At 40.4% G+C, this 23968-nt stretch overlaps 1 protein-coding gene across 2 annotated transcripts in view; it reads left to right on the top strand.

Annotated features, from left to right (window-relative positions):
- Positions 1 to 14090: 14090 nt before the first annotated feature.
- The window catches only part of TOP2B (DNA topoisomerase II beta), a 65449-nt gene continuing 55571 nt past the window's right edge, over positions 14091 to 23968 (top strand). For both annotated transcript variants that reach the window (XM_047874384.1, XM_047874385.1), the window contains exon 1: positions 14091 to 14808. In XM_047874384.1, the coding sequence (XP_047730340.1) occupies positions 14746 to 14808 (63 nt within the window). In that variant the 5' untranslated portion in view covers positions 14091 to 14745. The remainder of the gene's footprint in view (positions 14809 to 23968) is intronic.

Here is a 23968-nt window from a genome sequence, read left to right on the forward strand (position 1 = left end):
GCTCTGAGCTGTCAGCACAGAGCCCGATGCGGGGCTCGAACTCCTGGACCACGAGATCATGACCTGAGCCAAAGTCGGACGCTCAACCAACTGAGCCACCCAGGTGCCCCTCTTTCTTCTTATTTTAAACACACATATTAGAGTTTTGTAGATTGTTCTTCCCGGGTGTGTGGTTTCCTCAAGGGCCATTATATTTAGTGTTTGTCAAGACTCTTTTATGAGGGCATTAATCTCATTTAGAAGGGCTCCGCCCTCCTGACCTACCCACCTCCCCAAGACCCCACCACTTAACACCATCACATTGGGAACTGGGAATTCAATATGAATTTTGGGAGGACACCCAACTTCAAACCATAGCATAATGTAAAATTGAGCCAACAGATTACCTGTAGCAATGTTATTTGCAATTTTTCTCTCTAGGGACCAAAAGGCATTATTTCTAGATAAAGAAATGTTGGAACATTGTCCTCGAGGCCATGAGAAGGTATGAATTCTATTTTGAATAGGTGATCCTTTCCTAATGCTTCTGGTTTTATTATATGTGCCTGACGACCAATTCCATTAAACCTCTTCTACTTGGTTCTCAATCACCAACTTTGTGGGAAAGAAAAGCATCAACCCTGGGTATTTGATGCTTTCTTGCTTTATGTCCGATGCTAGGAAGTTGGACTGGGAAGAGAAAAGCTAGCTTCAAGGAGACTAAGTAGACAGATGGAAAATATCAACCGAATTCAGACCTAACAATAAAGCATAACAATGTGGCTGCTAGTCTTTGTTATTACAATCTCTAAAACCTTTATTTTTTGTACTGGAAATAACAATTCTCCAAACATATTTGTTGACATGAAAATAGAATTATAGCAAGTTACTGGGGGCTATGGCATTGATTTTTTTTTTCTTTCATTCTTGACTTTCCTACAATTTAAGTTTATTAGCAAACGATTTTGTGACTTGTTTTAAGCTGATGATTAAAGTTTAACATAAAAAAAAAATCACTCAAGGGATAGAACAAGGGAGCTTCAGAAGTGAGAACTAATCAATTCAATAAAAATTTACCCGGTCCATGAGGAGGCCTTTAAGGAGTAGGGAAAATCTAGGTGGCTCTTTCTTGGGAGAAGTGAAATGAATGGTTAGCTCATTCAGGGCCCTAACAGCCCTAAAGCTAAGATCTTTCTTTTGTTGAGACTCAAGACTCAACTCTTGCCAGTGGAAAAAGAAGTTGGATGATGCAGTCAAGCGAAGCTCTAAGTTTCCCAGAGTCATGACTTTTTCCCCCATGACCATTGAAGAGGACAGTCTAATAAAAGGGCTAGATACCAAAATAATTTTTTTAAACACCAAAAGGCATTTTTGACTTTGTCAAACCAAGCACAATATGGATCCAGTCACAGATCTTTCTCCTAATTGCTAAACTAGAATTTTTTTTTTTTTTTTTTTTTTTTTTTTAGCCTTACTGGCAAACAATGGATGCTCTCATTCAGTGCTGTTGAAAGAAGCCTGGCTGTATTCATTATTTCAAACGCCAATAGTTTAGGCAAAATATGAAATGTTTCGTGTCAAGTTACAGAAAAGGTTCTCTAAAGCTGTGAAATGGAGAATGTAACTCATTGGTCCGATTTCTCAAATTACTCCTCTTACATTTGAGTAATGGTAAGAGTCACATCATAGAACTATTTAGCTAGAAGGGAGTATTGCATCCAAATTCCTTACATTTCACATATGAAGAAACTAGAGATCCGGAGAAATTATGCTTCAGAACAAATGATTTAATGCATAAAACCTGTGAAACTGATGCCCGGGAATTAAAAACAGCTGTGAAAAACATCATTTGCGATTACTTCCTGGAGACAATGGAACAAACGTGAAATGTGGAAAAGGAAAGGTGGGAGAGAGCTTAATTAATAAGGAAGAATTTTGCAGTGTGTTAAATTCCTGAGAGAAATTCATAACCGGAGTCATGGCAAAACACTTCAGGCTTTTACCATTCTGTATTATCGGATATCCATAATCAGGTGAAGCCATCATTATGCGGTTGTCAGAGACCCTCTGGGAAGGGTCAGCTGGGCTATTATGGAGATTACTTCACCACCAGTAATAGAAGAGAGCAGTGAATTTATGGATGATGTGTTCAGAGAGAGAGATTTTTTAAATGACAGCCCATAAATGGTGGTTGCCTGGACTTAATCTTAGAATCTAATAAAGAATTAGAATTTTTTGTTCTTAGAGCTCTACTAGCGATCATTCTTTACTCATCATGTTATTCTCCATCAGATTATTTATCAGAAGGGATCTTCTCATTCTACAGGTATGAAAATTAAGAACAAAATGGAAGCAGAGAATCAATAGCAACATGTCCTCTGTTAAGCTTCCAAGGCCTTGATTCATTGTTTAGCCAGAGGTCCCATAATCCTTAATAAGGGGAAAATTTCAAGGCTAATACTGTGAAGGAGCCATTACTTGTTAGAAAGAGGGAGACGGTAATAACCCTGACCCATTTTATCTTATTTTTCTAGTAATGAAAGAATATATTGAAGTAAGCAAGTTAGTATAATTTCCAAGACATGGTCTCTAAAACCCTCTTCTGTAAGAATGAGATAATACTAATAACATTAGAGCAAATACAATAGGAAATTCCAAATGTAATCATGATACTTTGCAGCTTAAAAATCCTTCAATGTTATCCATGGACTTTCTAGGGCCAAAGATAAAAATCCCGGGGCACCTGGGTAGCTTGGTTGGTAGAGCATGTGACTCTTGATCCTTGGGGTGTAGGTTGGAGTCCCACGTTGAGTGTAGACATTACTTAAAAATAAAATCTAGGGGTACCTGTCAGTGGAGAGACTTCTTGGAATTCTGTTTCCCTCTATGTGTGCCTCTCTCTCTCTCTTTCTATCAAAATAAATAAATAAACTTTAAAAAAAAAAAAGATAAAAATCCCTAACATATACTAGTGTGCCCTGCTTGATCTGACCCTGGCCATAGTCTTCTCACTTCCTCAGCTATACCATGATCCATCCGGCCTCAGAGTTTCACATACGCTATTGCCAGTATTCAGTGTTCATCCTCCATCCTTAGAACTCAACATATTTTGGGGGGAAAGCCTTCTCTCACCCCCTACCTCATTACGTTTCCCCCATTAATCACTGTTATGTAAGCAACTAGTTAATGTCCTTCACACACTTTCATAGAGACATGGTCTATGCCGCCTGTTTACGCCGATACCGTAGCACCTGGTGTCCCATCAGGCACATGGTAGGTGCCTACATATTTGTGGAACGAAATAACAGCTGACTTAAATACGCGATACATAGTAAATACTCGATATTAACAGCGATGTTAGTTTTGAATTTGTTTTACTTTCCCTCTGTTGCTTGATTTTCCTTACCAGTTATTTGGAGTTACAAGATGTCTACCCAGCATTGGGAGGAAATCTGGAGTATGAAGGACGAGTGGTGTTCCACCGTATGCAATAGGAGCTTAATACACATCTGTACTCACTAATGATGATGATGGCAAAGCTGCCTGGCCCAGAAAAGTCTAAAACACTGACTTTAGGCCTAATATCTGTATAAACTAGGTTAGCTCTCAGGGTACTTCATCATTGTTAAGTATATCAACTAAGGTGATACTACATCAGTTATCTGTTTAAAAGTTCAGAAAAGTTTCCTTTAAGTGTTTATCAGAAATGACTTGTTCTGCTATGGGTACCTTTAGAAAGCAGAAAAGTCTTAACTCCTGGTTCTGTCGAAAGAAGTTGAAGTATGTTTATCAGAACTAAGACATTATTTTTTACAAATTTCTTTTAAAGTTTATTTATTTATTTAGAGAGAGCTCGTTCGTACATGGAGGGAGAGGCAGAAAGAGAATCCCAAGCAGTCTCCGTGCTCTCAGCAAAGAGCCCCACTTGGGGCTCGATCTCATGAACCCTGAGATCATGATCTGAGCCAAAATCAAGAGTTGGTCACTTACCCGACTGAGCCATCCAGGTGCCCCAGAACTAGGATATTTTAAAAAAGTTATTTTCATGTTTATTTATTTTTGAGAGAGAGAGCACAAGCAGGGGAGGGGCAGAGAGAAAGAGGGAGACACAGAATCTGAAGCAGGCTCCAGGCTCAGCTGTCAGCACAGAACCTGATGCAGGGCTCGATCCCATGAACCGTGAGATCATGACCTGAGCTGCAGTCGGATGCTCAACTGACTTAGCCACCCAGGCGCCCCCAGAACTAGGATATTTTTTAATATCCATTATCAACAATAGTGATACTCACTGTTCTGACTATCTTCTTTAGGGTGGTCCCTAAAACAACCTGCTGGGTAGTAAAATTATAGTAGGATTGGGAAGGAGGTTCAAATCACAAACTCTGGAAGAGGCAGAATTGGTTCATATCTTACCTTTACTACTTATAGCAGTTGGATATCCTATCAGCCTTGGGCACATCAACCTTCGTAGCCTCCATTTTTTTCACCGGTAAAATGCGATTTATAATAAGCAACACCAACGTTTGGTGAATCCATTTTACATTATTGAAAATCACAACATAAATATCCTTCTGTACCAGTGGTTCTGATAGTGGTAGGAAGGAAGGGTTTTGTCTCTCAGGGGACAAAATGTCTGGAGACATTTTGTTCCAGTGGGGGTGGGTGGGTAGATGGCTTGGGGAGGTGGGTGACTACTGGCTTCTAGTGGGTAGACACCAGGAATGCTGGTAAACATCTCAAAATGCTATGACGGGTCTTTAAAGAATTATCCAGTTCAAAATGTCAATACTACTCCTGGCTGGGTGTCTGTTTATAATGAGGCTGAAAAACCCTGTTTATAGTGAAATGGTTAAATAATCACTACAGTCATTAAAAGAGTGAGGAGATGATCTATGGACAGACAAAGAAAGATTTCCAGGAGATGTAGTTAAAGTAAGTAAAGCAACTTACAGAGTTGTATTTATAATATAATGCCATTAATAACCAACCTCTTTTCTATGTGCCTGTGTGAGTTTCCACATACACATAAAAGATCTGGAGGGACACATATCAGCTTGTTAATCAGTGGCATCTATGGGGAAAAGGCATGTTAAGGACTGCTTGCATTTCTTTTTTTTTTTTTTTTAATTTTTTTTTTTTTCAACGTTTATTTATTTTTGGGACAGAGAGAGAGACAGAGCATGAACGGGGGAGGGGCAGAGAGAGAGGGAGACACAGAATCGGAAGCAGGCTCCAGGCTCTGAGCCATCAGTCCAGAGCCCGACGCGGGGCTCAAACTCACGGACCGCGAGATTGTGACCTGGCTGAAGTCGGACGCTTAACCGACTGCGCCATCCAGGCGCCCCTGTTTGCATTTCTTAATCGTCACACTTTTTAATGGATTTTTACAACTAGAAGGTATTACATTTCTAATTTTGATAACTTTTAAAAATAAATTCCGAGCTCCTACAGTTCTTATGAGGACTGTAGATAATACAGGAAATGTCAACAAAGTGCTAATATACAATAAGCCCCCCCCCCCCCCGAAAATAGTTACAATTATTATTTGTCATTAGAAATTACGTAAGTTTTATTTGGGGCTTATTGAAAGAACTCTTCATCTTATGTCATTTTGTACACATAGAAAAGGGAAAACACTCGGGGCGCCTGGGTGGCGCAGTCAGTTAAGCGTCCGACTTCAGCCAGGTCACGATCTCGCGGTCTGTGAGTTCGAGCCCCGCGTCAGGCTCTGGGTTGATGGCTCAGAGCCTGGAGCCTGTTTCCGATTCTGTGTCTCCCTCTCTCTCTGCCCCTCCCCCGTTCATGCTCTGTCTCTCTCTGTCCCAAAAATAAATAAACGTTGAAAAAAAAAAAAAGGGAAAACACTCATGAAATACATAAAAGTATCCGTACCACTTTACATCCAGAGTACAAATCTTCTGATCACTGATGACCTCAGAGGCATCGATTTGGTCTTTCCACATACCCTTTCTGGTCAAGCGTTCATGATATAGCACTTTATAGAGTAAACTTTTAAATCGAAGCATAATATTCGTATACAAAAGCTGGAAAAATTTCCAAAATGAACAGAATCATGTATTCAGTACCTAGTTCAAACAAAAGAAATTACCAGTACCCAGAACCCTCCTTCCAGAGGTAGCCACATCTTTGATTTCTAACATTATAGATTAGTTTTGTTGGTTTCTAAACTTTACGTGAAGGGAATCATGCAGTATATAGTCTTTTCTGTTTGACTTCTTTAACTTAACATTATATGTGAGAAATTCCCACATTAGGTGTAACAGATCACTCATTTTCATTGCTGAACAGTAGTCCATTGTATGGATACACAATATATCCATTCTATCGTTGATGGCCATTTGGATTTTCTAGTTTGAGGCTACTATGAATAGTGCTGTTATGTACATTCTTACACATGTCTTTGGTATATATAAGTATGCATTTCTATTTATATGTACCTAGGAGTGGACTTTTGGGCTCATATGCTATGTGAGTGTTTACTTTTAGCAGCTGCTACTAAACAGTTTTCAAAAGTGATTTTTTTACTAAGCTATATACTACCAGCAATATATGAGCATTTTCTGTTGCACCACAACATCCTCACTGAGAGTTGGTATTTTAATTTTAGCTATTCTGGTAGGATATAACTCATTTTTAAATGTTAAGTAACTTACTGGAGCCTATTGTTTCCTTTTTTAAAAAGGTATGTTTTTGAGTGTGTTAGTTACTTTTTGGTAGAAAGCTATTCACCAAATTGTTAATAGTAACTATCTGAGTGGTAGAATTATGGGTCATTTTGTTTCTTTGCTTTATATTTATTTCTACCTTTTTTTTTTAAATGTTCATTTTTTTTTTAATTTTTTTTTCAACGTTTATTTATTTTTGGGACAGAGAGAGACAGAGCATGAACGGGGGAGGGGCAGAGAGAGAGGGAGACACAGAATCGGAAACAGGCTCCAGGCTCTGAGCCATCAGCCCAGAGCCCGACGCGGGGCTCGAACTCCCGGACCCCGAGATCGCGACCTGGCTGAAGTCGGACGCTTAACCGACTGCGCCACCCAGGCGCCCCAATGTTCATTTATTTTTGAGAGAGAGAGAGAGAGAGAGAGAGAGAGAGAGACAGACAGAGCATGAACGGGGGTGGGTCACAGAGAGGGAGACACAGAATCTGAAACAGGCTCCAGGCTCTGAGCTGTCAGCACAGGGCCCGACGCGGGGCTTGAACTCACAAGCTTCGAGATCATGACCTGAGTGGAAGTTGTTCACTCAGCCGACTGAGCCACCCAGGTGCCCCTATTTCTATGTTTTAAACTTATAAAATGAACATGCTATGATAACAGAAATAATATAAAAGTGGTAGTATTTTCCAAAGTCTTTTCATTAAAACATTAATTCCAAGGATGTTAATGGATATTCCTGAAAATAGTTTCAAGGCTAAGTATGACTTGTTCATTACAAGATTGCTCAGACTTAGAGATGCTAATGTGTTTTCTAAAGCCCTTACACATGTGTACTATATAATAGCATGTATGGTTTCTGGGACTTACAATTTCCAAAATACCCATTTCTACCTCAAGGAACTAGTGTACTAAGAAACATTATTTGCAAAATGCTAAAATGGGAGATACAAAAATGTAACACATAAAAATAGTTTCCCCCAAAAGCAAATAATTCTTATAATAGAGGGAGTGTCCATAAACAAGTCTTCCCTGTGCGACTGAACACTGAGAATTTTTATGCTGCTTTAAGTGAATTTGAAGTTATCCAAAACGTCAATCCAAGAGTCTAATCCCATGGTATTTTTCTATTTGCCCCCCTGTATTGGAAAGTTAGCTATTCGAGTGTCTTCGGTAATTATAACCCTGGGTTTAGATTATAAGGTTTAAAATCATATAGAGAGACAGAGGTCACAGGACCCACAGGATCTCGGACCTCAGGCTTTCTCTGATGATTCTTTGGACTCCAACACCAACTTATTTCTTGTAACAAGATAAGACAAAGCAGATTTAGGCCGGTTTCAAAGAGAACTCCTAGTTGGTCGTGCAAATCGTAGATACTTGTCACCATATCCAACAATAAAATTTAACAACCAAAGGGTTTTACTGAGGGCCAGAATTATTCCCCAGTGTTGCCAAGTTCCTAACAGTGCCAAATATGCTACATCGCCAAGAATGTTAGCCAACTTGGCAGTGTTACGAAAGGGCGTGGTTTGGAGTGAGAGACTTGGGTTTAAATTTCAGTTCCACCACTTACTCAGTTGTGTGACTTTCTATGACTTTTAATTTCCTTGAGTGTGAAATAAGAATGAAATAATACCTCTCTTTTAGGTTGCTGAAAGTGAATTAATCTAATATGCGTGAAAGCACCTGCCCAATAAGATACCAAAGATAGCAGGGCTCTCAGGGAACGGGGTTTCCTTCTTTGACGAAATGAAATAAAAGCATTGGCAAGGCTGCAGCTGATCTAGGCCACAGCCAAAATGTATTTATTGCTCCACTCAGTTTCACACAATTGGATGCTTTTATTTTCACTCTGTCTCCCCCCACCGCATCCCCAATTCTTTCTCCTGATACCATAACCTCTTCTTTCTTTCCTTGTACCATCCTGGATTTTCATTCCCCAAGAGAAACCATGCTTTGGCCAGTTCTGGATAATGGTAACGATAAAATGTAAGGCGCTTTACCCTCTCTGGTATTCAACCAAGAACACTTGAAAGAACAAAAGACTTAAGGATCCTGATCAAGTTTTAGGACTATCTTTGATGGTAATGTGTTGCTTCGGGGAACTTCTTGATATGTCTCAAATTCATTTTTGAGTGATTATTTATTGAACACCTACTACATGCTAGGTGCTTTCTAGGTCTGGCTGGTGCTACTGAACAGGCTGGTCTTGTTCTTTAAGTTTTCTCAAAGAATATTTAAACCAGAAATCTATTTTTTGAAGAGTCAGCATTCTTGGGCCTTCTAGATCTTTCCACATTCAGACAGCACTTTCAAAGCAAAGAAGAAAACTAATAGACAATATTAGTTTATATTATAGACAATATTATGACTGATATGACTAATATCAGTTATATAAGATATTTGGGCTAATCTGTGCTTAACTATTTTGGAAATAGGGAACAATTGCCTTTTTGCTATTAATTGGCTCACTAAAGATATTTTCAAAGTTCTGATTTTTAGTTATCACCTTAGATAAGGTGCAGGTACCTCTTTTGTTCTGTTCCAGAAACCCCTGTAACTGTAGGCTTTATATATTAGATTCTTCTGGTGTAGATATTCTTCATACTTCCTGGGCTCCCCGCACCCACAACCTTTAAGTTTTAAATATACTACAGAATGAAAACAACTTGGAAACTCTAGCTTTAGAGTTCCCAGCTCTTATGAAGTGGAAACAGTTGAGTTAGGAAAGCCACTGCTATCTTCTTTCTTTAAAATAAATAAACCTACTGAGTAACTGAATTAGACGACTCCGGACAGCTTAGCAATACACATGGTAGGATCATATAATATTCTGTTGGTGAAGATTATGTGAATGATAGCATCTAATGTCCCCCACAAAGCAAGGTTTCCTTAGAATGAAAATGCTTCTTTGAGAGTCCCAATCTTTCCAAATCCCATTTAAATTTTTTTTTTTTCAACGTTTATTTATTTTTGGGACAGAGAGAGACAGAGCATGAACGGGGGAGGGGCAGAGAGAGAGGGAGACACAGAATCGGAAACAGGCTCCAGGCTCTGAGCCATCAGCCCAGAGCCCGACGCGGGGCTGGAACCCACGAACCGGGAGATCCGGGAGATCGTAACCTGGCTGAAGTCTGACGCTTAACCGACTGCGCCACCCAGGCGCCCTTACAAATCCCATTTAAAGGGCAAGTACAGCCTTTTTTTAATTAAAAAAAACATTTTTTTTTCAATGTTTATTTATTTTTGGGACCAAGAGAGACAGAGCATGAATGGGGGAGGGGCAGAGAGAGAGGGAGACACAGAATCGGAAACAGGCTCCAGGCTCTGAGCCATCAGCCCAGAGCCTGACGCGGGGCTCGAACTCACGGACCGCGAGATCGTGACCTGGCTGAAGTCGGACGCTTAACCGACTGCGCCACCCAGGCGCCCCAAGTACAGCCTTTTTAACTAAGGCATGAGCTAATTATATTCTCCATATTATATAATTCAGCAGAGTAGTTAAGAGCCGTGAATTATTGCTGACCTATATCATCTAAAATATCTGAAAATGTCCCTTCTGTCTCTATAAGTAATTAGAGACATCAACAGAGGATCAGCTTAGCTTACTTGGCCAAAAAAAGTCAAACAAAACAAACATCCCATACTTATTATAGGTACAAATTGGAGACCCTTAGCCTTTATCTGTCTTCCCAGTGGTGATAACACTCAGGAATGTGGTAGTCATTGATATCTTTAGCCATCCATAAACATTTGTTACCTTTGGTTCTTAAGTAACTTTTTAAAAGTAAATATATACTTATAAAATATTTGCAGCAGTTAAGTACTTTCAAAAATCAGTTAATAGTCTATTATATTTACTATAGAAATGCTGAAATCCAAAAAATTACACTGATGGTAGCTTTCTTCTTTACCTGAAGCTCATTCCTAAGGAAATTTAACACATTAAATTACATTTACAATGTCTACCTGGACGATATTACCTAGACAACCATTTAGTGGGTTAACTGTAGACCAGACATGATTCTTTCTCATTCTTTGCCTAGCTACTTGTATATATAAAGGATCCATCAAAACGGACACAGTGGGGTGGAGAGGTCAGCTGGCAGGCATTGAATCTTGAACTCAAACATTAACTTATTTAAATGCTTAGTAGATTAAAGATTCCTTCCCCAACTCCCCAGCTGAATCTCAATGTTGAAACAATACATGATTTAAGTGGAAACTCCATTGAAACTTTGCCAGGTACCTCAAGTATAGTCTTGAATTACAATCTGCTTAGATGATTTATTTATTGATTACATTACCTGCTGTGTATAATGTGCAATGATAGGTGTGATGCATCAGGTAGACTGTTTATTGAATAGCAAATGAATAAATATGAAATAGCTTTTGACTTAAAATACTAGCTCAAAACTATATGACACAAGGTGTGAAGTCAAGGCAGAGACCACATCTTCATCACATTTTGTTTTAAATGTTTTATTTATTTTTGACAGAGAGAGAGAGAGAGAGAGAGACAGAGCACGAGTGGGGGAGGAGCAGAGAGAGAGGGAGACACAGAATCCGAAGCAGGCTCCAGGCTCCGAGCTGTCAGCACAGAGCCCGACACGGGGCTCGAACTCACAAACTGCGAGATCATGACCTGAGCCGAAGCTGGACACTCAACCGACTGAGCCACCCAGGCGCCCCCATTACATTTTTGTATTCCCAGGTCCTGAGTATCCAACACACAGAAGACATTTAAGAAGTAGATTTCTTTGATTTTTATAATAGGGAAACATAAAATCTAAAAATAAAAATTTTTAAGTAGTTAGGATACGCTCCCATGGAAGCTACTCAGTAAGTTTGGTTAAAGGCCTTTATTTTTACAGTTTACAGAACTGATTTTGATTTGTACAATTTTTTATTTTGGCTGGTGTTTGCTGTAGGGTGGAAAGTAAATCTTTAAATGTAACATGCACCTACGAATAAAGTAGTATTCCAAACACGACAAAACTGATATAGAAGCTTTTTAATGTGGCAATTATTGCTATAATGACTCAGTACATGAATGAAAATTATTTGACAAAAGCTCAGAAGGGAAAGATACGCTCAAGTTGGGTAAAACCAATTTTATAATAAAGATATATTAAGTCTGTTACACACGCTAAAACAACAACAACCACAACAACACAACAACAGTTCTTCAAGAGCTGAGATTTTTTTTTTTTTAATGTTTATTCATTTTTGAGAGACAGACAGAGTGCCAGCAGCGGAGAGGCAGACAGAGGGAGACGCAGAATCTGAAGTAGGCTCCAGGGTCTGAGCTGTCAGCACAAACTAGAACCCACGAACCTGAACCTGGGAGATCATGACTTGAGCCCAGTCGAAGTTGGATGCTTAATTGACTAAGCCACTTAAGCGCCCCAGGGGCGGAGATATTTTTGATCTAGATACTTTCTCCCATTCCTCATGAATTTCTGTTTTAAGCTGTTGATTTGCATGTATATTCAACTACGTTTTTATTTGTGATTCTTTTAGGTAAGTCAGTTTCATAAAAATACGACAAGTTATATTTACTACAGAGTCTTCATACTTAGCTAAAAGTCATGCACGAGGCAAGTGAAAAGATAAACACGAATTTCCATTAATTAACCTATCTGACTTTTGAATATATTGTTTTGTTCATTTAAAGTCTGAGGTTGAAGAGCTTTGAAAACTGAAGTTTAAAAAAGGAGACGGTTGTATGTTTTATAGCTTGGGTTCTACTTAATGCACGTATCTTTCTAAAAAAACCCTCACAACTTCTAAAATTATTTACCCCTTTCAAACTTATAAACTATATGTACTTTGAAGTGTAAAGTCACACTAAGCACAAGAGCAAAAATCCTCATCTTAACGAGGCACAAAGAGGCTCAGGGAAGTTAAATAACAAGGCACAAATACTTAGCTGGTCAGGTTCAGAGCCCAGATTAGCCCTGGTCGGTCTGATTTACAAGCTTGCACCTCAAGTTCAAGGTAAAGAAAGGCTTCACTGTTCTAAACCAAAGTCCCAAATATGCCAGAATTACATGGCCACTAGAGAGCTAATTAAGAAAAACTGTTTAAATTATTTCCATGTTCCAGAGTTCCCCACCTCTCTGGACTCAGCAGGCAGTTAAAATATGTGACCTGAGACATTTTTGTTTTCCCTTGAGAGGAAATGCACAGTTGGAAGAGAAGTTCACAAAAAATGCCTTTTCCACAAAGCAGCAATACGGCTTTTTATCTTTCAAAAAGCTCTCTTTTCACAGCTATTTGGTGGCACTTTATGCCCCCAAGAACTCATTTTAGTAATAGTTAACCCCCGTTTAGTCTATCTCACAAGCCAGATTATACATGATTTGAAATCAGGAGTCCTGTTTTTTATTTTGAACCCATCGCAGAGCCTGGCACGGGTTGGTAGGGTGTGCATCCAATCAATACTTGTTGAATGGAATTACATTGAAAAGCAGGGTGAGGTAGTGCCTTCTTCCCTCTGCCAGACTTTGGTGCGGCTATACGGGTAATTTTCTTTCTTAGAAAGCTTTAATGGGAATGAAATTATTCCTTAGTGTGCGTTTGAGAATTCCACTGAAAGCAGTTTAAAAAATTAAACATGCCCTCTTAGAGGTAGTTGGACAGATAAGAATGAAAAGTGACAGTGGCAAATCCGCATTGTTCAGCGGAGAGAGAAAGGTCAACAAAGAGTAGAAACAGAACCCTCAACCCACGCTGCATTCCTCCCCTGGAACGTTCTCTGTGCGTCTTATCATTCAAGTTCTTTAAATGCAGTTTCCTTGAAACTGACCGGATCCCTTTTGAGGGTGAGGGGAGGACAGGAGCGGGAGGGAAAGAGGTGGAGGAGGGGAAGGTCTGAGCAGAGGATTCTTCCGACAGCAGCGTCCACTCGGGGCCTTGGGGAGGCCGGGGTCACGGGGCCCTCCATGCACCAGTGATCTACAACGTCTTGCCTGCGGTTTACAACCGCTCTTTAAAAATACTTTCCCTTTGGGACTGCCCTCGGCTTCTTCCTGCCACCCCCCCCCCCCCCCCCCGCCCCGCTTCTCTCCCTCCTCCCCCCACAGCGGCCCCAGGCAAAGAAATGCCTCGGCTTCGCCAGCCGATCTTATAGTAAACAGCGTACTCGGAGGAGTACAATCGACCCGAGGCCAATTCGACCCTTTCCCTCTGCCGCCCTCAAACGACCCTTGACAGCAGCCCCCGCTCACCCCTCAAATGGAAAACCCACAGACACACACACAAACAAAAACCCCAAGTCTTCCCTTCGGTTGCTACCCGCAATGACGTTTCCCCCTCGGGTCCCGCCCCTCCGGGGGCTTGGAATTTTGGGATTGGCCGAGGGGTTGCGGCTAAAAGGCCCCGATTGGGCGCCGAGGCTCTGACTGACAGCGGGGCGGCCGCCGCTCCCTCCCGCCCTCCCTGGTGTGCGAATGTGTGTGTGCGGTGTTATGCCGGACAAGAGGGAGGCGACCGCGACGGTGGTGGCTCTGTTTATTGTCCCTCTCGGTGTGTGGATGTGAGGAAGTCGGGGTGCAGCGCGGCCGACGAAGGCGGCCTTTGAGGCAGCGGCACCAGCGGCGGCGACTCCCGCAACCCCAGCGGCCCGCCTTCGCGGAGTGTGAGGAAGGACAAGGCGCCTTTGCGTCCCCGCCACGTCTGGACGCCCCGGGCTCCCCGGCTGCGCTCGCCGCGCGCACCTCCCGGCCTCGGCCCGGCTTGCTGCGGCGCCCGCGGGCGGGCGGGCGGGCGGGCGAGGAGGAAGCGCCGCGGCTCTGTCGCCGCCGGCCTCCTGCTTCCTCCTCCTCCACCTCTTCCTCAGCGGCGGCCCTAGGCCCGGGCGACGCGGCCGCCGCGCCTCGAGTTTGAGGGCGCCGGGCGGCGCGGCCTCCTCGGCGGGCTCGGCCGGGCGTCCGCCCCGGGTCTCGACGATGGGGCGCGGGGGGCGGCGCCGCTAGGAACACGACGAGCGGAGCGGTCGGTGCGGAGCAGCGGGGGCCGGCGGCCCGCAGGGAAGCGGGAGCGGCGGCCGCGGCCTCGGGGCCTGTGAGCGGAGGCACCCGCCATGGCCAAGGCGGGCGGCGGCGGCGGCGCGGGAGCCGGCGGCAACGGGGCACTGACCTGGGTGGTGAGTGGCGGGCGACGGAGGGCGGGGGTCCTGGCCGCGGCATTGTTCCCGGCCCGCGGCGGGGGAGGAATTCCGCCGGGCGGACCGGGGGTGGGGAGGAAGGGAAAAGAGAGGGAAATCCGGCGCCCCGGACGGGCGCCCCGTCGGGGCTTCTGCCAGCAGAACCCCCCGCTCCCCGCCCCTTTTCTTTCTTTACCTCTTTGGAGGCTCCGCTGCTGGGGCTTACGTGCGCTTAAACTTAGGGGGACAGACCATGAATCCGATAGGAAGCCCTCGCTTCATCTTTTTTCCTCTTTCTCAAGACTCTTCCAGGTCAGTGAGGCATGAGATGATGGGTATGGCAGTAATGCCTGTGTGTCTCTGTGGGTCAGCACTTTTATTAAATGTGGTTTGAGAAAATCCCGGAGAAAGGGGTGTGTGTGTGTGTGTGTGTGTGTGTGTGTGTGTGTGTATGTGTGTCCGTCCTGGAAATGCAAATGCAACCATTTCTGATTCTCTGACCTCTCAGAGAAGAATGGGTTTGGTGGGGGATTCGTCTAAGGCAATTTACACTGGAGTTCAGAGTCTCGTTCGATTGAAAGCGCATTCGGAATGGCTGTTTCCGCAGCAGCTAATATGCTTGTAGGTCGTCCATCTGTCCGGGTGGGATTATTAAAAGAAGCGTTCACCTGCGTCAGCATCGCAGGTGAAGCGGGGTGGGGGCCGAATGGAGGGTGCTGGAGAGGTGACCGAAGTGCTTAGCCCCGGAATTAAAGGATTTCGGCGCTCCGTTCCTGCTGGGAAGTAGTAGAGGAGGGAAGACCCAGAGAGATCCGATTCCCACGGCAGATCGATAATTCACCAGCATTTCACTTGCTCAGCATAGAGTTCAGAGCAGGGTCATTTCCTACACACACAAAAAAGCGCAGCTCAGCCAACTGACTTGGTTTCCAGGAGAAACATTTAAAAAGCGTTACATTTTACAGGGACTTTCGATGGATTTTTCCCTTTTTCAAAACACCCAAGGAAACTTTCATATTGGCATTTTTATTACCACTGCTTCATTTTCTCTTCACTTGGGCCAGGTTGAGGGGAGTTGAGTAGCAGTTCTGCTGTGTTGAAAAGTATTCCTTGTAAAAAAAAAAAAAAAAGTATGTTACTGGTAGCAGAAAAACATTTTAAGCACTTATGTTTGGGTGCCAGGGTGCTTTGCAAAGTGACTTGCCAGGCTTTTATTGTTGAGTTTTCCGAATTTTGTATGCTGCTCCAGTAATGTAGCATGGTGAACAGATCAGAGCCAGAATAGATAACATGTGAGGTTATAAATTATTGGTCCATGCGGTCCATTCTCGGAGGGGAGAATGCATAAATGCAAAACACTGATTTTTATAAATGGATGGCCCTTACCCCTGTTACTAAAATCAAACGACTTCTGAACATTGAGTTAGCCAGATGGTTCTCATTCACTATTTGGAAGTGTCCAGGCCTGATTTGTGTTCCTGAGGACTTCTGATTCTGTAATGGTAAACATTTTGCTCCAAGATGGAATTGGTTGGCATTTGACATTTGATAGCGATATTTAATTTACTGGTATTTAACTTTGTAGATAACTAAATGACTGCTTTTTCTGTCAAGCTCAATAGGAAACTTATTTACATAAAAAATTTCATGAAACTTAGAGGGTCTCATTCGGTATCAGAAAATTCATTTGATAATTTTGATTTATTAAAAGCTTTTTTTTCATACAAAACTAATACAGTAAAAGTCACTTAATCTTTTACTTACAGATTGTATCCTCTTGTTGGATTAGAAGTTTATTGAAACGCTAATCACTCCGGAAGTCCACTTTAAGATTTGATGCTTGCTTTAAATTTGTCAGGTTGTATGACCATCTTTATGTCCGTAATCAACATCATTGATCATAGACTAATTTTATGGGAGGCAATATAGTGAGGTGGTTATGAGGATGGATTTTGATGTCAAGTTGATGTAGATTCAGATCCTTTCTGCAACACATACTCCAAAAGGGACCTAGCCTTTCTATGTCTGTTTTCTCATCTATAAAATAAGGTTGCATTGAGAATTAAATGAGGTAAACATAGGTAGCCAGTTCTGGGTTTAATAAATGGTTTTTGTTGTTGGTGGTGAAGTTCAAGAAATGTACACTCAGAATAATGAAGTTGCTTTTACATGAAATGCTTTTGAACCCGGGTGAAAGGAAATTATTCCTTTGAAGGAATTCAGGGATTTGTTTCAGTGGTCATCTATTTCTGAAGAGGGGTAACTTTGCCTGCTGTATTGAAACTGGTGTTATGTTGCCACCTGCTTGTGGGTAACAGGAAGAAATAAAAATGGAATTAGTCCCTGATAGCGTTCTTTTGGGAGGGGGATGGGTAATGCCATGCGTTGCTGGTATTAACTTCTATTGGGATGCTTGCCAGCATGTAGTATTAACATTGTCATTGCATGGAAGTTTACATTTTTTTATAGGTATTTCTCATGACATATATTTTTAAATGTTTGTTTATTATTTTGAGAGACAGAAAGAGTGAGAGCAGGGAAGGGGCAGAGAGGGGTGGGAGGTGGGGGGGAGCGGGGGGAGAATCCCAAGCAGGTTCTCTTCTGCACTGTCAGCACGGAGCCCGATTTGGGGCTCGATTTCACAAACCATGAGTTCATGACCTGAGCCAAAATTAAGAGTCAGAAGCTCAACCCACTGACCCACCCAGGTGCGCCCTGAAAGTTTACATTTCAGTACCTGAAACCACAAAGCAGGGTGGTTTAAGACTGACATTAACTTCTCCTTATGATACTGTATTTGGTTTGTGCTTGATTTATAGCATTTTAAGCTAATTTTTTGAAATTAAAAAAAGTGAAAAAAGATAGTAGAACTATTTTGAGTTAACACTGACAACAGCTCTGAAGGCTTCCTGAACTAAGCAAAGTTTCTTGAATTAACCTTTAGTTTGTAAAGCTTTGATTAGTAGACCCTCTAGTCAATTTCATTTTGTTATTTATCATTTGTAAGTGGTTGTAAAAACTTGTGGAAACATTAGAATATAGTTAATTACCATATGAATATTGATCTTTTTTTTTCCTAGCAGTACTCTAATTTGGTAGATTAAAAGATATTATGATTAAAAATATTAGCATATAAAAAAGTGGTGCCCAGAATAATATAAGAAGCCTTCTTATATTTACCAAGTTTCAACGATTTACCAACTCAAGGTTACCCAGTTTGCCCCTTTTCATTATTTTGAAGTAGAGCAAATCCTGGAATTATGTCACTTCATCTGTAAATATTTCAGTATTTGTCTCTAAAACGTAAGTTTCTTTAAAAAATATATAAAACCACAGCTAACATAGTGTTTTAAAAAGTAAAATTCAATGAGGGGTGCCTGGGTGGCTCAGTCAGTTAAGCATTGCATCCGACTTCGGCTCAGGTCATGATCTCACAGATTGTGAGTGGGGTGAGTGGAGCCCCACGTCCGGCTCTGCTGGCAGTTCAGAACCTGGAGCCTGTTTTGGATTCTGTCTCCCTCTCTTTTTGCCCGCCCCCTCTCGTGCTCTTATCTTTCAAAAATAAATAAGTATTTAAAATTTTTAGAAAAGTAAAATTCAGTGAGAGACAAGGAGTACTTTTTTTGTTTACTGTGAATATTTCTAATTCAGAAAACATGATTGTATATTCAAATATTATTTAAAGATTTGTATTAAGAACCTTGCTTTAGGGGCACCTGGTGGCTCAGTCGGTTGAGTGTCCATCTCTTGATTTCGGCTCAGGTCCTGATCTCAAAGTTCATGAGTTCAGGCCCCATGTTGGGCTCTGCACTGACAGTGTGGAGCTTGCTTGGGATTCTCTCTCTCTCTCTCTCTCTCTCTCTCTCTCTCTGTCTCTGTCTCTGTCTCTCTCTTCTCTCACTCTCTGTCTCTCAAAATAATAAACAAACATTTAAAAATATATGTCATGAGAGATACCTATAAAAAAAGTAAACTTTCATGCAATGACAATGTTAATACTACATGCTGGCAAGCATCCCAATAGAAGTTAATACCAGCAACGCATGGCATTACCCATCCCCCTCCCAAAAGAAGGCTCTTGACCAGTCTAAATCTTAATTACTCTTCAAGACTAGCTCAGAGTCTCACAAAACTCTTATCCTCCAGTTTACACTCATCCTTTCCTGTTACTCTTATGGGTAAAAAAAAAAAAAAAGTATTTTTATATAACTTTCACGCATAATTTTGCCTTTAACAATTAAATTATAAACTCCCTAAAATCAGAGACCATGTGTTGTACTTATTTGTATCCTTTATAGTGTTTAGCAAAAAGCTGAATTCATAATCCAACCTCAGTTATTTTTTTTTTTATTAAAAAAAATTTTTTTAACATTTATTATTGAGAGACAGAGAGACACAGCATGAGCAGGGAAGGGGCAGAGAGAGGAGACACAATGCGAAGCAGGCTTCAGGTTCTGAGCTGTCAGCACAGAGCCCGATGAGGGGCTCAAACTCACAAACTGCGAGATCATGACCTGAGTTGAAGTGGGACTCTCAACAGACTGAGCCACCCAGGTGCCCCTAACCTCAGTTATTCTTAACAAATTGGGTAACTGACATATAACTTCCTCAAAAGTCTATCATTAGTAAGACAAGTGGTCAGGTAGCGATGTTAGATACATTGTCGAGTAACATAAAGCAGCACTTAGAAAATGTTATAATTGGTGCTAACTTTTCTGAATGGAAGTGAGTGTTTACCTATAGTTTTAGATCTGTTAATTATTTCAGTGCCAGTAGTTGTATTTTACTAAGTACAGCTTTTAAAAACTAAGCCTCTTTTATAGTTTTTAAAAATAGGGCCCCCGTTAGAGAAAAGGTATGATGAGTTTATTATTTTCATTTGCAGAGAAAGAAATGGGGGTGGGGCTGGTTAGAGAATTAGGTAACAAACTATTAATCACCTGACTAAGGCAGAAGTGGGATTGAAACCAGGTTTATCTTTGTAACCATGATTTAATACAACCTCCCACTTTAAAAACATTAAAAACCAAAAAGCCTCATCTTTTATATCCTGATGTAACAGGATTAAAAAGTCTTCTGGGGTATACTTGTATCTCTTTCTACTAACCTTTCGTTTACTTTCACACAGAAAGCTAGGGAATATGTTTCCTTTTTAGGGTATATGTATCTTGTGTAACAATGCTTTTTAAGAGAATGGGCTGTGAAATCAGATCACATAGTTACATAATTCAGCTTCTTCAAGTACTAGTTTATTAGCTTTGGGAAAACACTTCTTCAGACTTCATTTCCTCATCTATAGAAGGAGAATTATGATAAGGGTGTCTACTTTGTGGAGCTCTTTGAGGACTGATTGAGATTATCCATATATTCACGTAATGCTGCCACATAATCTCTCAGATGTGTACACATGCATGCGTCTTTTTTTTCTTCAAGTCTATTGAAAAGAATTTTCATGTCTTTTGTCTCAGAGAAAGTATTTTTTTTTAATATTGTGAAATAACAATAAGTCAGCATTCATCACCACACAGTTACAATTTTTTTTCTTTTGATTGGGATTTTTTAAGATCAAATCTCTTAGCAACTTTTAAATATACAGTGCGGTATGATTAACTGTAGTCATATTGTTTTACATTACATTCCCAGGACTTCCTTATTTTATAACTGGAAGTTTGTACCTATAGGTCACCTTCTGCCATGTTGTTCCCTTCACCCTCCATATTCAGGGTTTTTGTTTTGCTTTGTTTTTAGATTCCAAATATAAGTAAGATCATACAGTATTTGTCTTTCTTTCTTTGATTTATTTCATTTAGCGTAATGCCTTCAAGGTTCATTCATGCCACAAATGGCAAAAGTTCCTTCTTTTTTTACGGATGGATGATATTCCTGTGTGTGTGTGTGCGCGTATGTATGTATGTGCGTATGTACCACATTTTCTTTATCCATTTATTAATGGACGCTTAGGTGGCTCGTGTGTCTTGGCTATTGTAAATAATGCTGCAGTGAAAATGGGGGTGCATATATCTTTCCAAGTTAGTATTTTTGTTTTCTTCAGATAAATGCCCAGAAGTGGAATTGCTGGATCCAATGGTAATTTTATTTCTAATTTTTAAAAATAATAATATTTTTAAATAATATTTTTATTTAATATTTTATTAACTATTATTTAAAAATAATTATTTTTCATGTTTATCTATTTTTGGGAGAGAGCACAAGTGGGGGAGGGGCACAGAGAGAGGGAGACAGAATCCAAAGCAGGCTCCCCACTGCTAGTGCAAAGCCTGACAGGGGGCTTGAACTCACGAACTATGAGATCATGACCTGAGCTGAAGTCAACCAACTGAGCCACCCAGGTGCCCCCTATTTGTAATTTTTTTTTTGGGAAACCTCATGCTGTTTTCCATGGTGGCTGCACCGATTTACATTCCTGCCAACAGTGCACTAAGGTTCCCTTTTCTCCACATCCTTGCTAACACTCCTTATTTCTTGTCTTTTTGATAATAGCCCTCCTGATAGGTGTGAGGTGGTGTCTTATTGTGGTATTTATTTATTTATTTATTATGGTTTTGATTTGCATTTCCCTGATAATTAGTGATGTTGCATGTTTTTTCATGTGTGTATTGACCATCTATGTCTTTTTTGGAAAAATGTTTATTCAGGAAATCTGCCCATTTTTTTTTGTTGTTGGATTTTTTCTTGCTATTGAGTTGTATGAGTTCTTTATATATTTTGGATATTAACCCCTTATCAGATTTATGATTTGTGAGTATTTTTTCATGTTTGGTAGGTTGCCTTTTTATTTTTTATGGTTTCCTTTGCTGTGCAGAAGCTTTCTTTTAAGTTTATTTCTGTATTTTGAGAGAGTGTGTGAGTGTGAATGGGGGAGGGGCAGAAAGAGAGAGAGAGTGTGAATCTGAAGCAGGCTGCATGCTCTCTTGAACTCACAAACTGTGAGATCATGACCTGAGCTGAAACCAAAAGTTGGACACTTAACGGAATGAGCCACTCAGGTGCCCCTGTGCAGAAGCTTTTTAGTGTGATGTAGTCTCGCTTATTTTTTGTTTTGTTGCCTCTGCTTTTGGTGTCCATTAAAAAAAATCATTGTCAAGACCCACATCAAGGAGCTTACATTGAAGTCTTTAATTCATTTTGAGTTCATTTTTGTGTATGGTATAAGATAGGGCTCCCATTCATTCATGCATGTGGCTGTCCAGTTTTCCCAGCACCATTTATTTATTGAAGAGACAATCCTTTCTTCCTTGTATATTATTCACTCTTTTATTGTAAATTAATTGGCCATGTATGTGTGGGTGTATTTCTGGGCTCTCTGTTCTGTTCATTGATCTTTGTGTCTGTTTTTATGCCAATACCATACTGTTTTGATTATTATGGCTTTTAATATAGTTTGAAACTGGTGAGTGGGATGCCTCTAGGTCTTTTCTTCTTACTCAAGATTGCTTTGGCTATCCAGAGCCTTATGTGGTTCCATACACATTTTAGGATTGTTTGTTCTGTTTCTCTGAAAAATGCTGTTGGAATTTTGATAGGGATTGCATTGAATCTGTAGACTGCTTTGTGTAGTATGGACTTTTTAAGAATATTAATTCTATGAGCATAGAATATCTTTCCATTTTTTTGTGTCTTCAGTTTCTCTATCAATGTCTTAGTTTTCAGCGAATGGGTCTTTCACCTTTCTGGTTAAATTTATTCCGAAGTATTCTTTTTGATTCAGTTGTAAATGGGATTGTTAATTCCTCTTTCTGATAGTTTGTCATTGTACAGAAACACAAGAGAGTTATATATATTGATTTTGTATCCTTCATCTTTCCTGAATTTGTTAATTTTAATAGTTTTTTGGTGGAGTCTTTAGATTTTTCTGTATATAATATATCGTCTGCAGATAGTGACAGTTTTACTTCTTCCTTTCCAGTTTGGATGCCTTTTAGAGAAAGTGTATTTTTTATTTTCACAGTGGACATTTAAACATTCCTTATGATCTTAAGTATCCCTCACCTTCCATCTCTTTCCCTGTCCCTGGTTTGGGAGGGCATCTCTTGAGGAGCATAGATGGAAGACAAAGTGTTGGTTTTTGTTGTAGCATGGCCCTCTCTATTACATAGGTGAAATATGAGTGAAAGGAACATCAAAGCGTGGCAGTCTTGAGGGAGAAAGGAAGGGGAGGAGATGTAACAAAAGGGTAATGTGAAGTCTAAGGGGGTCATTTATAGAAGACAGGAGAAAAGGCTTGTTGCCAAGGTTTTGCTAGCACCACTCTTGTTGGCTTGGTGATGGTGAGATTTTTTGTGCCGATTATGTGAATGACTGGCTCAGTTCCTTTTTAGCACCAACTGGCAAACCATCTCCTCTCCCCTCCTTGGCAGCAATTCATTCTCTCACAGAAAAACAGGAACTGTGGGTGATTGCCCCAAATTGCTATATCTCACGTGACAGCTCTGGAACTGTGCATGGAACAGTCTTTTTTTTTTTTTTTTTTTTCTTAAACAGAATGATCTTGGTACATACTCATTCTGAAATAAAAAATTTGTTTTATTGGAATGTTTTTCTTTCTTTTCTGGTGGTTGAGAAGTATTCTTGATAAAGGTTGAATCTTGGATAAATGTTATATCTATATTCTTTCACTAGGAGTTAGCAATATTACAAAAGTGCTATACAATAATATTTTAATATCAACTACATGAATTATTTTGATATTTTTGTTATAATTTAAAAATCCCCAACAATGCATTAATTTGGCAGCCACCTTTTGAACTTCAGAAAAAGTCGTTTATGGCATCATGTGTAAACCACAAAGAGAATTAAAACGTTTTTAGATATGTGAAGGATATTTTCAGATGGGGTTATTTTACATTTTCATTGACTTTAGTTTTATGTGGAAATCAAAATGTTGCTCTGATTTCTTATACTCCATTGTAACTAGATGCTGGATTTATTACTATAAATAGCTCGGTATTTTGTCCACATAAACAAATTTAGACAGTAAAATAAATTACAAATAAACTTAAATTGTAAGTTTTCACTTTTATCAAGCCTTAAAATTTATTTAGAATGTTTTTGGTAATTGATTATTTTTACAGGCATATTGTGAATTTTTATTTAATGTGGAGTACTTAGTGCAATCACGATAGTACAAGGTATTTTACTA

Source organism: Prionailurus viverrinus, chromosome C2 (genome assembly GCF_022837055.1).
Source record: "Prionailurus viverrinus isolate Anna chromosome C2, UM_Priviv_1.0, whole genome shotgun sequence".
NCBI lineage: Eukaryota > Metazoa > Chordata > Mammalia > Carnivora > Felidae > Prionailurus > Prionailurus viverrinus.